The sequence below is a fragment of the Perissodus microlepis genome, chromosome 9 (assembly GCF_051167445.1).
Source record: "Perissodus microlepis isolate ML-2025 ecotype Zambia chromosome 9, ASM5116744v1, whole genome shotgun sequence".
Classification (NCBI taxonomy): domain Eukaryota; kingdom Metazoa; phylum Chordata; class Actinopteri; order Cichliformes; family Cichlidae; genus Perissodus; species Perissodus microlepis.
The window spans coordinates 20485738-20502672 of NC_140469.1; the positions used below are offsets into that span (position 1 = coordinate 20485738).

General features: G+C 42.7%; 1 protein-coding gene across 1 annotated transcript; it reads right to left on the bottom strand.

Annotated features, from left to right (window-relative positions):
- Positions 1-81: 81 nt before the first annotated feature.
- On the bottom strand, positions 82-15782 carry LOC146380467 (uncharacterized). Its single transcript, XM_084939552.1, has 10 exons — positions 15704-15782; positions 7067-15080; positions 6921-6987; positions 5727-5784; positions 5517-5625; positions 5221-5352; positions 4573-4662; positions 2118-2261; positions 1651-1835; positions 82-1542 (listed from the first exon to the last, which is right to left on the bottom strand). The coding sequence occupies exons 2-10, from the start codon at positions 15077-15079 to the stop codon at positions 1374-1376; spliced, it is 8967 nt and encodes a 2988-aa protein (XP_084795678.1). The 5' UTR covers position 15080; positions 15704-15782; the 3' UTR covers positions 82-1373.
- Positions 15783-16935: the final 1153 nt, after the last annotated feature.

The window sequence follows — 16935 nt, forward strand, 5'->3', positions numbered from 1 at the left end:
CGACTATAACAGCATTTACATGACAGAAAATGGGGAAAAATCCATACAAGGTCAAAAGCAGCTAATCAGAAACACCAAAAATGTTTTACATTTTACTTTTATTTAAATAAATATTTACATAACAGCTTCGTATAAATCAAATGTCTTTTTCTTACACAACCACATCGTTCTAAAATCAACCGCTTTAACAAGGAGGAAGAAGAAAATAAGAGGTGGATTACGATGGTACTGTTAATCTGAAGAGAGGCGGGTTAATCTAAACCCCTCATGTTGATCACTGAGCAAATATCCCTGTTTTCAATCATAAAGGCTGAACCTGGTTGATATTTACCTTCACTCAAACACCATTTAACACGTGACACTTAAGAACTTGCCCATCTTTCATTATAAATCTTGTTATACTATGCATAAATCTACATGATAATTTGATATACATTTTAATTCATTGTTACTAAGGAATAGGAAGATGATAATCTACACTACTGGAATAAAAAAACAAAGCCAGATGCTACTTAAGAGGAACATGTGGCTAAAAAAGTAAAGAAAATAAATCAACAACTTAAGTCACACATGATTCATTCAGGCACAAACAAAGCAAAAGACAGCCTTGGTGAAATTTAAAGACACCACTCATACAGTTTAGGCTATAACGCCCCGCTAAACGGTGTACAGTATATGGCTCGGCTTGAGGGAAAACAAGTCAGGTAATGTGATCTCAGAAGATCAGAGCACACAAATAATGCCCAAGCTACAGTTCTAACCCACATCTCTCTAATCAAGGTGTTGAAATTGTTTCTGAAATACTACAATAAAAACATGACAGTGAAATCAAAGTGTAGGAAACACAGCTTAACCCCTCAAAAGAAATTGTGCAGTTGTGCCCTTCAGGGATTATCGACGTCGCATCTGGAGACAACGGCAGCTTAACACACTCCACTACAGGAAACGGGTGTAAAAATGACAAAAACCGACTGAGGAACAAACTTGCAAATAACCATTTGTTTAATGCAGCAGGTTGATGGTTACGTTTCACGAGGATTCAAAAGATAAAACGATAAAATGCTCTTTGTTTTCTATTGCTGTCAGATCATGCATGTAAACTCTATTCTCCTAATAAAACCAATTGTTTACTTAAAAATGTATAAAGAAAATACTCTTTTTCTTCAAAATACTATGCGGGGAAGGATTAAAGGGTGAAATATCATGTTTCAACAACACCTCGTTGTTTTCATCCTGAGATTTGAACCAATGTGTAACCCCTCCGAGGAGTTTTTTCTTTTTAAAACACACGTGAAGATTCAGTGTTTGGTGAGGATGTCCCACTGGTCGGTGAGCGTCTCAGATGAAGCCATCGTTACGGTATCTGAAGACCGTCATACTGCTTGGGTTTTGGGTTGGTGCGAGCGTGTCCCGCTCACGAAGTTATAAACCAAAAACTGGGAAGTGCCGAAATAATGCGTGGCGAAGAGTTTCCCGTCGGGAGTGGGGTCGGAGAAGGCGATCTCGTCTTTGCTCAGGTATGAACCGTATATGAAATTATTCCTGTGCAGAAAAACAAACAAACAGGAGTTGCATTAATATGACTTTGATTGTGTGTGTGTGTGTGAGATGATGACGATGAAATGACTGGCGGTTTGCAGCCGTACTGACCGGAGGCACTCGAGCATGCGCGAGGCGATGCCCTGACGTCTCATCACGCTGACCACCCAGATGCGACTGATGCCGCAGATGGCGGGCTCTGGCGTTGTGGAGCAGCACCAAGCTCTCTGACGTTCAAACATCAACTTCTCTCCCTCCGAACCCTCTGGCATGGGCTCTTCAATCACCCTGTACCCCTGTGAGCATGCACAATCCTCAGTAAATGTCACAGAATAAACGGACACTTACTGATAGCAGCGGCCGAACATCTGTTTATTGTATTATATCCATTTGGTCCGTCTAAATGCTCAGATACCTTAAAACTGTTACATGAGGAAGAAAGAAAGATTAGAAACACAAAAAGCAATATTTTAGTTCATATTTTAAGCTATTTTAAACATCTGTATCAGCCAAGAATTTCATTTATCCCAATTTTTACATGATGATCATTCACAAATGTGCTCATCATCATCTCTTACCTCTTGTATGTGCTCAGCTATGAGACACCCAGCCACTTTCTTGTCATTAGAGATAAAGAGGAAGGTTTTGGTCTTTGAGGGACACTTGGTCTCCACCTGCTGGAAGCCGAGGTCATTGTCCACCATCTCCCGGATCTCCTCAACCTGAGGAACAGATTATTGTACATCCAAGAATCAGTATGCTAATGCAGGGATGATAAATATTGGAGCATATCTAAGGATACAGTCCAAGTGAGACTTGAGCACTTTTTTTTCAAAGGCAGGGCAGACTTGGAGTATTGGTGTCACATTTACAAATGCAAGCTGAAAAACTGAGATACACGGTTTTAAATTTCAGGAAAATATAACGAGCTAATCCAGATCCAGGCATTCTTGTGATGTGCTTTTCAGCCTTGGCAGAGGTTATGCAGTCTGTCTGCTCACATTTCAGCTGTTTACAGCTCTTTAAATTATTAAGTGCATAAGGGTGAATTCTCTGCTCAGACTCAGACAAACGCAGCAAAGTTGGCTGCTTACTTCACACAGAGACCCACAAACATGAATGAGCATTTTACTTGCTGAAGACAAAAACTGAGGGATGAAAGACCCTACAACAGTAAATAGCTTCAGTAAAAGCTTTGAGTTTCAGACCTTAGGCCCGAGCCACACAGGCCTAGAGACTGCTAAGTGATTCCCAGGTAACTGCTCATTGCTAGGGGAAAACATTACCCAATCAGTTGGCGAGTTGTTGAAGGCTATTGCTGAATGAAATGCAAACACTCACCAAAAACTCACTAAAAAGAAAAGAGAACATCCACCTTCAAAGCAAAGCCTTCACCCTTTAAAATATATTGGTTGCACCTCGACCCAACTAGAAAGAATGGCCCAGGACAGAAATCTCTTGAGATCTACCTGTGGCACCCCATGGATGATCTGATATCCTCGTGTTGGTGTTGTTCCCAGACCATCATGAAAATGTTGTTCCAGGTTCAACATTGCAAGTGACCAATCACATTGTTGTGACGTTATTCTTTTGCGCACCAAGCCATTCGTGCATTTATGAAATTCCAATGTTGCAAGGACAATATCAATTCTGCTTACCGTTTATTAAAGGGTTACGGTTAGGGTTAGGGTTAGGGTCAGGGTCCGTTGATCGGCGGACAGAGGCGGTTTCACGCAGCTTAAGTACAGTTTTTTGTTTTACGCCGGTTTTTCCCGAAGTCGCAAAAGTATGACGTCACAACATTCTGATTGGTCACTTGCAATGTTGATCCTGGAACAACATTTAGTATGATGATCTGGGAACAACACCAACACGAGGATATCAGATCGTGCGGCACCCCATACCCTGGGAGGGGTGGCGGGCAATAGTAGTAGTAGTAAATTACGACTTTTACTTTGAAGGGGAACATTCTCTGTTTCTGGTTTGTGTCCCACTTTCTCAAGTTTAACTTCAGCTTAGTGCTCAGTTATCAATTTGCAGGCAAGTCAACATCTTCCTGTGTGATACTGCAAATGCTGGTATTGAACCAATACTAAGTAAATACAGAGCCAATACTAGCGATACCAATACTGATACTATTAACTTAAAAAAGCAGCTTATGTAAGGAACAGCAATGTGTCGTGATTTATGAGTTGAATCATCACTAATTTATAAATTCTGAACACATCTTAATGGCCACTAAATTGCTGTGATTTTTACTTTCCAAAGTACAAGCCACTTAGTAATACACACCTTTCAGTTTTTCATGCATTTTGAAACAGTTTGGTGTTTTTTTAGAGATGTAGAATTTAAATGCCTTCTGTTCTTTAAATGTGCTATAGGCTATAAATAAAATTTTAGTGCATGATTGAGGTTTGTGTTTTTTCCATTTGCCCCAAAAATAATTTAACTCAATGCAGTGTGACACATACTGAACTTAGAGAGTGGAAACAAAATATCGATCATATCGTGCTAGTATCGATCCGATACCAATACCAGTGTTGGGATCGACACTATCAACATTTGGATTGATCTGCCCACCTCTAGTGATCACGGGAATCTACTAGCAAGCAAAGCAATTGCAAGATTTTTGGTGCAGTACCCTCTTTGCAACACAAAGCAACGACTTGGCAACATGTCAGGGAATACACATTTTTCCCTAGTGGAGAAAAGTACCTATTGTTACCTTTTGCTAGGCCTGTGTGACTGCTACCTCAGACAGTCACTCCCTGCAAAGGATTCTCAAAAGAGTATTTTATTTAAATGTATTTATACTTATTGTTCTGCTACACTTGAGGAGGTTGTTGCAATCTGTAGAATTACAGCAGTCTGTAATTCAACTGCATGCTGGCTATTTCATGTTAACTCGGTGGCAGTAAAAGACAGAGCCAAAAAATATAAAAACTGGGGACTTCTTGTTTTGGGGACCTAACTATCAATCCAGACATATAAGCCCTGAACAGTCCACGCTAGCAAACGCTGGTGTAAACATACCTTCTTCAGAGCATATTTGGGATCATCTGGCAGGACGAGAATGATCTTGCCATCTGGAAACTCGGACAAAATCCTCTCCTTTTTCCATCCCTGACAAAAAAAAGGAAAGCAAAAAGAATAGAAAGTATTTAATTATATCGTCTAAATTTCCTAAGTAGGTATTAATCCATTTTCTATATGCAGTCACTCCCAATCTTGGACAATTTTGGCAAATAGGCGCAAAACATTCCAGGTAATAAATCTTCTTATAAGCCGACAGAATCATTTGACGTAAACCAAATAAAATTACATTTTCAATTTAACTTTATTTACTGTCTCTTCTGCCACCAGAATAGTCACTGAGAATAAATCACACTTGAACTGAATAAACAAAGAGCTGTGCTTACCTACTTTTCTAGAGGTGGGAAGTTAGAAAAATGTCCAACGGGCAATCTTAAGGAGGAATCTCATCAAATACCTGCAGTCTTGCTCACTGTAGTGCAGCATAGAGTGGAAGACGAGGGTCAAGACTCCCTTTATCAGGAAGCCTCAGTTGTCCCTGCACTGCATTGCTTATTTTTTGTAAGCCATATCTATAAATTTGTGGGCATTTATTGCCAAGATCCAGGGAGTCAGTTTAACAGGCATAAGCATGTGACTTTCCCTCACCACATATTTGACGGCGCTGATGAACTGGTTGTGAAACAGCAAATGCTGAGATTCATCCTCGGGGTTGGCAGCAGAGTAGAGCATCCCACACACACTGCAGGCCACTGCTCCAAAATGCTTCTGTCCTGCATCCTGCGAGAACAAAGTAAAGCAATAAGCTCACTCTCAAGAATTCAATTTCACTTAGTTTTCCAGAGTGACAGAACACAGAAAGAACCCAACTTATGATCCATGTTTTCCATTGCAACAGCGCAGGATTTAAAATGAGGTCAGAGGAAACTATCTCGTTCACTCACAATAACTGTTTGGGTGCCATCTTTGTCAGCCTCCTTTAGCTTCTTGACTTCTTTTTGCAGGCAAGCTTCGGAGAGAGGAGCCCCGCCATCCTGTGGCTTCACGGCTTTGCTGTGATTGAAAAACACATCGGGTTACTGAAGGTTTCAACCGCTAAGAGGCGAAAAAAACCAAAATAAAACATGTCAAACAACTTTAGAAAAGCTTCTTACTCTTGACAAGGCTTTCCTGATGTCTGCTCTGCTGCCTTCAAGCTTTCTGCTTTACTCTCTGGAGAAAGATCAACGTATAAAAGAAAGGATTTTACACAGCAACATAATTATACACACATTTAAGAAGGTTGTTGACAAAATACAATAAAAAAAACTTAAAATATAAATTCCTAATTTACTTAAACAACAGATTGAGAGTAAAATAAATAAATAAATAACATTTAGCGCTGATCTTGGAAAAGTTAATGTTTTGAAACATTAGTCAAAGATCCAAGACTGGACATGTATGACAACATGTGCTGCACTCGCGGTTAACTGATGAAAGACGCTGAAATCTGAGGTGGACAGATAGTTTTATTACCGAGCCTGTCCCTTTAAAGGAACGTGACCTTGTGGGTAACCTGTTCAGGTCCAGTGTTCGGCGATGTGAGACATAACACTACCAGCACAAAGCTGCAGACGCAACTAAGTGCACGCTGACAGGGGTGCTTACCTTAATGTAATCAGTATTTAGAGGCCTGAATTTCAACCTAACACCTATCCAAACACTGCATGTTGTGTTTGCTGTCCTATAAGCAGGCAGATAAGAACCACGTTTATGCAACAGTGTCGGCCTGCCAGGAAGAATAAGCTGGTTAAAGATGAGAGATGTGAATTTCACTTTTTTTAAACATTTCTATGCATTTATTTTGATTAAGGTGAAGTAAAAAACAACCTAAAAGAGCAGGATTTAAAATGTGTGTTGCTTGCCTCATTATTTTGATAAATTATTCTAGTCTATGGCCGAATTCAAATCTGAATGATAAAAATTAACTTTTTTTTCTCATAAAAAATTGTGGATCGTACACTGGTAGTGCAGCCCTCTACCATAACTGAAAATACAGACTCCCTGGATGCTTGATCCAGATTAACTGGAGGTATTTTCAAGAAACCAAGATGATGCCTCCCAACTTTTCTTTTTTCCATTTCACATGTATTTGTGAAGCTTATGTTTTCTATTTTTCCTCAAAATGATAAAGAGTCTGAATCTGAATTAATCACGTCTACGTTGGGACACTTCTGGTAGCACTTTCAGGCAAGTCCATGACTTTTTGAGTAATCCCGCTAGCAGACACTGGCACAGACAGGTAGACAATCTGGACAAGCTGATGGAGGTAAATCTGAGTCAGGATTGCAATTAATATACACAGATACCTGTAAGCTTGTCAGACACTTTGGCGCTCTCTTCAGGTGGAGCTGATGAAAGTGGATGAGCTGCATTCTGTGTATGAAAGAAATAAGGTAAGTAACATGTGCAGCGCCTGTGACACTGATCATAGAATAATTTATTTCTGACTTACCTTGCACTTGTCGTTTTCTTTACATGCAGGATCTGTGGGTCTCTGAGGCACTGAAATTGCACCAGCCTTAGAGGCAGCAGGCTTCATCCCAGATGTGGCTGCAACAGCAGGCCGAGCTGCAGGTGAAGCAGATGTTTTCAGCTGTGTTAGATTTGCATTGGCACCTGCAGTCTTCAGCTGAGGTGAAACAGAAGCTGCAGGCTTGGACTGAGCCGGAGCTGAAACAACTTTAGACTGAGTTGCAGTCGGGACTGGAGACTTTAACGGAGCATTCGCTGAAGAAGCAAGTTTGGATGAAGCTGCAGTTGCAGCTGTGGCCTTAGACTGTGTTGCTGGTGCAACAGCTGGTTTTAACTGTGCGGGCTTTAACTGAGCTGGAACTGCAACAGAGGGCTTTGACTGACCTGAGATCTGCCCAGCAGGCTTGGTCTGAGCTTTGAGTTTTGCCTGGTTGGCAAGTTGCGCTGTGAGCGTGGGCTTTGATAGTAGAGTGGGTTTAGGCTGAGCCGAAGGGTTTGACTGGAGGCCGGGTGGTTTCGGCTTTGCTGGTAATGGGTCATCATCCAGCTCAAAATCGTCAGGAGAATACTTCGGCCTGGGTCTGTACGGCTTGTACTCAACTTCCATTTTCAGTTTCTGAGCATTAAGTCCGTTGGGCATGGGAGGTGGTATTGCTGGGAGGGTTCTCTTGGTTCCTGATCTTGTGACTTTTGGCGGGGGCTCTGGAGTAGCTGCTGCTTTAGTAGTCTGAGCCTTGCTTTGCCGTGTAGTTCTACGGTTTTCAGTACTAGGAGGCTCCGTTTTAGAGGCTTCAGGTTTGGCAGTTTCAGTTTTAGGGGGTTCAGTTTTAGGAGTTTCAGTTTTCGTTGGTTGTTTTTTGGAGGTTTCAGCTTTAGTGGGTTCAGTTTTAGCCGGCTCAGCCTTAGGCTCATCCTTGGGAGCTTCTGCCTTCGGTGTAGCAGGTTTGCTAGATGCAGAAGGACTCAGTTGGGAGGTTGCTGGACTGGCTGCAGGTTGAGGAGGAGGTGTGGTAACAGGGCTCACTGGAAAAAGAGAGGCAGCAGAAAAAGGTGCCTGCCAATCCATGTCTGAGAACATCTGATTTGCTTGGTCAGACTTTAGTTTCTTCACACGTGCCCATGACATTTTCTCTCTCTGCAGCTCGACCTGTCTGAGTCTTTGATATCGAGTCAGCTTCTTTTTCTCGTGGACTTTCAGCGGCACTGAAATCTGCGTGATGAAGAAACGTCTCTTCGGAGGCTCGGCGGAAGGCTGAGTTTCGGCTGAATCAGCCGTTGAGGGCTGGGCTGGGGGTGCCTCAGAAGCAGGGGTCACCGAAGGAGGGGCGCATCCCTCTGGTCCAGCAGGAGTTGCGACATTAACCGTGTTGGCATCTTGCGTGTTAACAGGCGGGCGTTCCTTCTTGCTGGCTTCACTCTTGGCTGCTGCTGCTGCCGCCGCTTGTTTTTCTTCTTCTATCCTCTTCAGCAGCATGCTGTCTGTGGCAATGTCCTCTGCGATCTCCTGACACAGGGCTAAGAGATTCAGCTGCTGCCTGTTTGCACTTCTCTTAGCTGCCGCAGCCTTCTGCTCAGCCAGAGCTGCGAGGCGAGCTTTGGTTCTCGCTTGCGTGTTCATTTCTTGTTTCTTGGGTTTTTCTGGCTCTTGAGCTTTCTTTTCCTCTTCGGTCTTTTCAGCTGTGCTGTTTTTCTTCATGTCAGGCCCACTACTGTTACATATGTACTTCTCATTCGCCTTTTCCTCAGGCTTCTTAGGCGGGCCTGCCTCGGCTGTTTCTTGTGGCTTTTCTACTACTGCAATGTCACCGTCTTCATCATTCTCTTCCTCCACCACTATAATCTCATGTCCGATCTCGATGTCCTCTAGAATCTGCACTTCTTGTATGTCCAGGTTATCTTGAGCATCCTCTATCACCACTACATTAATGTCTTCAATCCCGCTTTGGGGTTCAGAGTCATGGGAGGTATTCATGTCCACCATGTGAGATGACTGGTGGCCAGAAGGCTGAATAACCTGAACGTCTTCCTCCACAGGTGAAATGTTTGTCTCCTGCTCTGCTACCTCACCTGAACTAGCCGCCGCTTCAGTAAACACAGTTTGCTCTGAACCATTTAAAGTCCTCTCACTCTCTGCCTTCTCCTCCATCGACTCACTTTCTGGATTCACCTGCTCTGAAAGAGAGGCTGCCAGACCTGATTCGGTTGCAGCTTGAGTGACGATATCAAAGTGAATTTCACTCTGTGGGACTGGCTCTAAAATCACATATTCCTCAGATGCACCACCTGGTACCTCAAATTCAGTGGAGGACGTAGTTGTTGTTGGTAGAGTTGTTGTTGTTACCGTGACGCCCGCAGCCTCCTGAACGCCAGCATCGTGCTGCACCTGCTCAGAAAACTCAGTGGCTCTGATGCACTCTGAAATGCCATTTCCTTCACTTTTCACTGTCATTTCACTCTTCACTTCTGCAGCATTTCCTGACCCTCCATCTGCCACGCTCATGTCACTGCTAGAGCTGATCGGTGCAACTTCTTTCACATCCACGGTAGCGTTACTCTGCTCCAACTGTGCTGGCTGCGCTTGTACTTCCATTTCAACCCCTGCCTGGCTGTCTGGGACACAAATTTCCCCCTTAGCAGCTTCATTTACCAGCTGTATCCCACCAATTTCTCTGTTGTCTTCATTACTGGAAAAGTTTGTTTCCATCTGTTCAGCCTCTGTGCATTGTATATCTAATATAGAAACGGCATCGTGCTTCTCTGCTGCCGCTGCAGACACATCACGATCATCATTACTCTCTGGGCTACTAATGGGCTCGTACACTATCTGGTTTTCATGGGACCCGACTGCTGACTGATTAACCATCTCAATCTGCTCCTCAGAAGGCTGAATTACGACATTGTTGTTGTCGGTTTGCCCACAAACAAAAAGCATTACTTCGCTGCTATCCGCTCCTCCTCCTTCGATGTTACCAACAGATCCGTCAGCCTTGACCTCATTAAACATTTGGCTCCCCGTTTCCTCTTCTAACACTGAAGCTTCCCTTTCTGTTGATTCACTTGTTATATCCACGTCAGCAGGAGGCCCTCTCTGTTTCTGAATTTCTAATAAGGCTGTAGTGTCTTCATTTATTTCCTCAGTAACATTACTTTGCTGTTTTGTTAGATAAGGACTCCCTTCTGCAGTAGTTTCTAAAATGTTAACACATTCAGAAGCAGGCTCTTCCTCATTTCTAGTCTCACAGCGTGCAGACATAAGATCTTCCTGAACGTCACCGACCTCCTGATTTCCATCGTTGTGTACTTCAACGTCAGATCTTTCTTCTCCTGATTCTGTTGTCTGCACTTCCATTTCTCCTTGATTCTCAACAGCGCTTAAGCTTTCCTCGTTAACCTCGACAGCCTTTTCCTCGCACTCTGTCCCGGTCAAATCTTTTTCCACTTCAGTGTCTGTAGTGAGTTCACTGACCTCTTGACCTCTCTGATTTTGTTTATTTGTCAGATAAGTAATCTTCTCTGGTGCTTCTACTGTCTGTGTTTCCATTTCTCCTAGACTCTCAGTAACACTGACACATTCAGCATCGACCTTGTTATCCTTTTCTTCAGTATTAATGAAATCTTTACCTGCCTCAGTGTCTGTTTTGAGCTCAGTGGTCTCCCGATTTTTCTGACTTTGTGTTTCTGGCACATTCTTTAGATCAGAAACCTCCTCCGGTGTTTCTGTTGTCTGCACTTCCACTTTTCTTTGACTCTCAGCAGCAGTGACACAGTCGGCCTTAACCTTATCATCCTCCTCTTCACTCAGAGCATTAATAAAGTCTTTCTCTACTGTAGTGTTTATAGTCAGTTCACTGACCTCCTGACCTTTCTGGCTTTGGTTATTTGTTGGCTCAGATGTCTCCTTTGGTGCTTCTGTTGCCTCCATTTCCACCTGACTCTCAGCAGCAGTGACACAATGTGCTTTGTTGGGGTAATTTGTGGGATTCCTTAATCCTTTGTGGACTTCTTTAGATATGTCTCCCGTAGGTTCAGTGGCTTCCTGTATCTCCTGCCTGTGTGCTGAAATAGAAATATCTGCTATTAATGTATCCTGCTTTTTGTTTTCATTCTCTGCACCAGTAACAGGCTCTGTATGTACGTCTGTGCTCCGTTCACAGACATCTTTGCTTGTCTGATTTTGTATTTCCGCTGCAGGTGTGCTAGAAATCTCCTCTGATGCAGCTGCAGACTCCATGTCGACTTCATTTAGGCTGTTCTCACTTTGTATTTCCACTGAAATCTCTTGTGTCGATTTAGCCTGCTCTTCCATTTCAATTTCTCTCTCTGGGACAGCGACGGGCTGTGTATATGAATCTTCTGTGTGTTCACTGACATCCTGACTCTTCTGCTTATGTGTTTCCGCTGCCGGTGGGCTACAAAGCTCTTCTGATGTTGTTGTGGTCTCCATCTCCACTTCAGATAGACTTTTGCCGCTTTGTACTTCCACTGAAATCTCTGCCTCTGATATCGATGGAGCCTGTTTTTCCATTTCATTTTCATTCTCCGAGACACTGATGGGCTGCATGAGTATGTCTGTGTTATGTTCAATGACATCCTGGCCCTTTATTTCCAATGCAGGTATGTTAGCAACCTCCTCTGGTGTTTTCTGCTCCGCATCCACTTCATTTTGACTTTGCACCAGCTGGATTGCCACTGAGATGGATTCTTTAGGGGAGTCTGGTGTTGATGTCACTGACTGTGTATGTACATCTGTGCTACATACTGTGATAACCTTGCTTATCTGACTTTGGATTTCCACTGCAGGTATCTTAGAAACCTCCTCTGAAGGTGCTGCAGACTCCATACCCACTTCACTCTGAATTTTCTCACTTTGTGCTTCCACTGAAGGGACCACTTCGGAAATCTCTGGTGTGGTTTTAGCCTTTTCTTCTTTTTTGTTTTCATTTTCTGCAACAGTCACAGAGTCGATCTGCATGCCTGCACCATCTTCACAGACATCCTGACTCGTCTGGGTTTCTGTTTCCACTGCAGATGTGTCAGAAACCACCTCTGATGTTGTTGCAGTTTCCATCTCAACTTCATTTTGACTTTTCTCACTCTGTAATTCCATCGTAGAGGCATGTCCGGTAAATTCTATTGGCGATTTAGGCTGATCTTCTGTTTTGTTTTCGTTCTTAGTGACAGTCACAGACTCTGTATAAACTGTGTCTGTAATATGTGCACCAACATCCTGATTCTCTTGGTTTTGTATTTGCGCTGCAGGTATGTTAGAAACCTCCTCTGATGTTGCTGCAGACTCCATCTCCACTACTTCTGGACTTTTCTCACTGTGCATTTCCACTGAATGAGCTGCTTCAGAAATCTCTGGAGTTAGTGTCACACATTTATCTTCATTCTGCACAGTTTGCAAATTTTCAATTATTGGGTCTTCTTTAATCTCTTTAGGGATGTCGTCTGTATTGCATTCATTGATTTCATGATTTTTGTGACTTTGTATTCCTGCTCCACGTGCAATGTCAGAACTCGTCCCCAATGTGGTCTGTAGCTCCACTTCTGTTTGACTTCTCTGGATTTCCACCAAAGCGGATGGATATGAAACCTCCATTGTTAATTTTGTCTGCATTTCCACAGATTGCACATTTTCAACAATTTGATCCATGTGTGATTCAGCTGTGGTAGATTCACTGTCCACCTGGCTCATCTGATGCGTTTGCTCAATGTTACAGATCTCCACTGATGTGGTTTCAGCCTCTACATCGTCTGGTGTTTCCATTCGTTTTTCCACAGCAACACATTCAGCTTCTTTGCTGCTCTCATAGTTTGCAGTCCTCAGATCTTCCTGAACTTTGTCACTCGTGGCTTCGCCGTCTGGCCTCTCCTGGTTTTGTACTTCCACTTTAGCTGCTGGATTACTAACCTCCAAAGCTGATAAGCTCTGTGTTTGTATTTTCTCTTGGCTTTCAGACCCATCAGCACATTCAAAGGTTTTAATGTTGTCAGATTTATCATCCATATCATGAACCTCTGTGGATTCGGCTGTAGTAGCGTTGCAGATTTCCTGGGTCTCAAGAATTTGCACTTCTGTATTAGAAACCTCCGAAATCACTATGTTCTGTGTTTCTATTTTATTTTCAGTCTCAGCTCCACTACTATGTCCAAAGCTCACAGAGTGTTTGTCTTCCATAATTCTACAGTTTTCTCCCACATGATCCTCATGAAAGTTTGTAGATATGTCTGCGATAGGTTCAGGAGCATCCTGTTTTTCCTGTCTTTGTGTTTCCACTACAGAAATCTCCTCTGATGCTGCTGCAGTCTGTATATCCATGTTGATCTGGCTGCTTGCTGCAGTGACACAAATCATGCTCGTGTCTCCTTCTGTGCTCTCAGAATCTTCTTTAACTCCATCATCAGGCTTTTCTGCAGTGTTGTCAAAAAGTCTGTGGTTCTCCTGATTTTGCAGATCTACGCTAGGTGCTATCTGACCGTCTGGAACTGTAAAACATTCGGAAATCACTTCTCTTTGAACAGCCTCGCAATCAGGAGTCAATATTTCAGTGCAGCTGTCAGTTATCACAGAGTCATGGCTCAGTTGTCTCTCAACCAAACCTCCAGGACAAGAGACGACCTGAGTCAACTGGAAGTCAGCTCCTTTTCCATCGCTTTCTTGAAGCTCTTCCTCAGACCTTATGACCATTGTTTCCACATCAACACACGTGTCGGTAACTGCAATTGGCACGTCATCCTGCGTGTCTACAAGATTTGATTCCCTGTCGGAAGTAGCTAGAGCTCTGACAATAATGTCTGCTTGAGTCTCATTCTCTGGAATACCACTTTCCACAAGCTGCTGTTCTGATGCAGAGTTGAATTCATTACTAAGGGCTGCAGATACGGTGGCAGATTCAGTTGTTCCCTTAGCTGTACACTGAATACTCAATTTATTCTCTCCAGAAACAAACTGTGTGGTTTCATTTGTTTTAGTTTCAGTTCTCAGACTTTCTGACATGCAAGACTGTTTTTCATCTTTACACTTTGGATCCACCTCTCCAGCAGCCGAACTTAGTGTTTCCATTGATGATGGTAGTGTTTTATCATCTAAATCCTTTTGAACGAACTCTTCCTCATCCTTCTTTTCAGCCTCGGATATGAGATGGTCTGAAATGTGTCTTGATGATGCTGGTGTTTCATTATCTACACCCTTTTGGCTTTCTACATTTTGTAATTCTTTATGTTTACTTTCATTAGCTGAAGACTCAAATTTGGTGTCTGTTACAGAGACCGTAGTTTCCTTTGACACCTCCTGTGGTGCAATAGCTGATATTTGTGGTCTCTCTTGCTCAGTAAAAGATTCTGCAGATTCTTTTTTAATGTTCTCATTTGCCTCATCTGTAGTTTCAAGACATGGTGAATCTGTGAATATACCATAATTGTGGTCCATCTGTATGAGGTCCTTAGGTGGAGAAGATAAACCTTGACTCGTATCCTCGGAGACAGAAGGCGACTCTTCTGTCTTTCGCTTGGCTTTGACTCGATTTGAGTATTTTCTGATGCAGCGGGCCTTGTCTTCATCATCCCTTTCTCTGAAGAAGTCAGCCTTACTACCATCACTACTCAACTCGTCAGAGTCCGTGGAGGCAGTTCGCTTCAGGGAGGTTTTGGAGTTCGCTCTCGGTGAGGGAGCTTCTCCACAGGAGGCACTTGTGGCTTTCTGGAGCTTGGCTTTTTTGACAGGTGGGTCAGGGGAAGTTTTGCTGGAATCCTTCGGAGGCGAGCTCTGTTTGGGGGACTTGGCTAGTTTATGTCCCCCTTCCGGTGAAGCACAGAGTTTTTTCTTAGTCCGTGGGGCTGCTGTCTTTTCTTTCATATTTCCTGTGTTGTTATGTGACTGATTATTGGCGGCTGGTACAGTTTTGGATGGCGCAGCCTCTCCGTCCTCATCCAACTTCCTTATCTTGGACTGCGAGTCTGGAGGGGCCGATCCTCTCTTTGATGCCGGCATTCTGCAAAATATTTCACAAAAACATGATAAAGCTGAGGCGAGGACTTACAAGGAAAATAATCCTGTAGTTACAAAGTAATTCACTTTTTTTTCCAGCATCATGGAGTTTCTCGGTAAAATGGGAACACCTCCTTTCTTGGAAATGGTAAGCAATGATAAGGTAATTATAAGCAAATCCATCAACTATTACCTATTTCTTCCACAAGCAACAAAGCTGGCTAACGTTTGACATAAACAGTGATAAATCGCAAACTAGGAGGCTAACGAGTCACACAATGTACGATCTACTTTCACGCACTAATTCCCCATCTACGCGCCTTATTTCACTAGCTGTGTGGCAGCCAGCAGGTTTTACTGTCACTCGGAGTTCATCAGACACTCAGAAATGGTCAGTTAGCTAGCTGAGCGTGGCTAGCGTGCTAGCTGGAAGTCCACAGTGATGGAAGCTAACAGCTAACAGCTAGCAGCAGCAGCAAACTCGCAACAAATGAGCGAACCGAGCCTCGCTGCTCCAAATCAGCCTAAAGAGCGGCGGGACACACTGAGCACAGCCCCCACACTGTAGTCCTCACGATACTAAAGTCAGCGAACAGGTAAAGCACGGCATTCGTCCATGAAACTCACTTTGATGTTTTCTTTTTCAACAACAGCTGTTTTTTTCTTTTTTTTCCGTGAATAAAAATTAACTGTACTTCCGGAGGGAAACGGCGGATATGACGTAGAAGCGCTCATTGCGCCCGCAAAATCGAGATTTGTAGTTTTTGAAGGGGAAAATTTAATCACCCAATTCAGTCACAGCTTTTAAACGGTTTCTACTGATACAGATAATTACAGTCTACTTATTATTATTATTATTATTATTTACCGAACGTACACACAACATAAATAATGACTCAAGCGCACACATATCAACATCTACATATATATATTTATACTGTTTACACTGTATTTGAAACTCTATTTTTGTGTTTTGCGAATATTCTTTTCGTTGGACTGAACGGGAGAGCATAATGGGAGAGCAGATTCTGATGCTTGTTCAGAAATTGTTATAACGAATGATGATTTAAAAAAATCTCTACTGTGGCATATAATTTCTTGAAATACTTATTTAATTCTAATGATCATTTAAATGAGACTGGATACTAAGGAAGGAGAAAGGGACTTGTATCAATTCAAAAGGATGTGCAGCATGTTCGTGTTATTAAGGACAGAAATGGAAATATACAAACATATGAAGAAAGTGTGCTGAGAAGTAGGAAGTATTACTTTGAGGAGCTAATGAAGGAAGAAAATCAAAGAGAGAGAAGAATGGCTTGAGGACAGTTTGTGAAACAGGAAGTGCAGAAGATTAGTAGGGAGGAAGTTAGGACAGCTGAGAGGATGAAAAGTGGAAAGGCAGTTGGTCCAGATGACAAACCTGTGGTGGTATCAAGATGTCTGGGAGATAGCCCGGTGCATTTTTAATTCAGTTGTTTAATGCAATCTTGAAGAGTGATATGAGAATTGAGAACACCTTTAGTGTGCTGGTACTGGTTTTTAAGAACAAAAGTGAAGTGCTGAAGTTTGCTAAAGTTTATGAGCCGAGTTCAGCGAGACAGTGGTGAGGTGTACATGACAAACCTTTAAAAAAACAAAACATAACTTGAAAGTGCAGCTGTCATTTCATAAAAATATCCATCAAAAAAGGTAACAACCAGATATCACAAATGATTCAGTGTATTCAGGCTGTCAGGCCTCAAGTAGTTTTAAATGTCTGCGCTCCAATTAATCAAGTTCATTGCATTACAGAAGTTTGAATCTCTGCTGGAGCTGCAAATGTTTTCCGCCACTGCTACTACAGTAAATGAAATACAAAC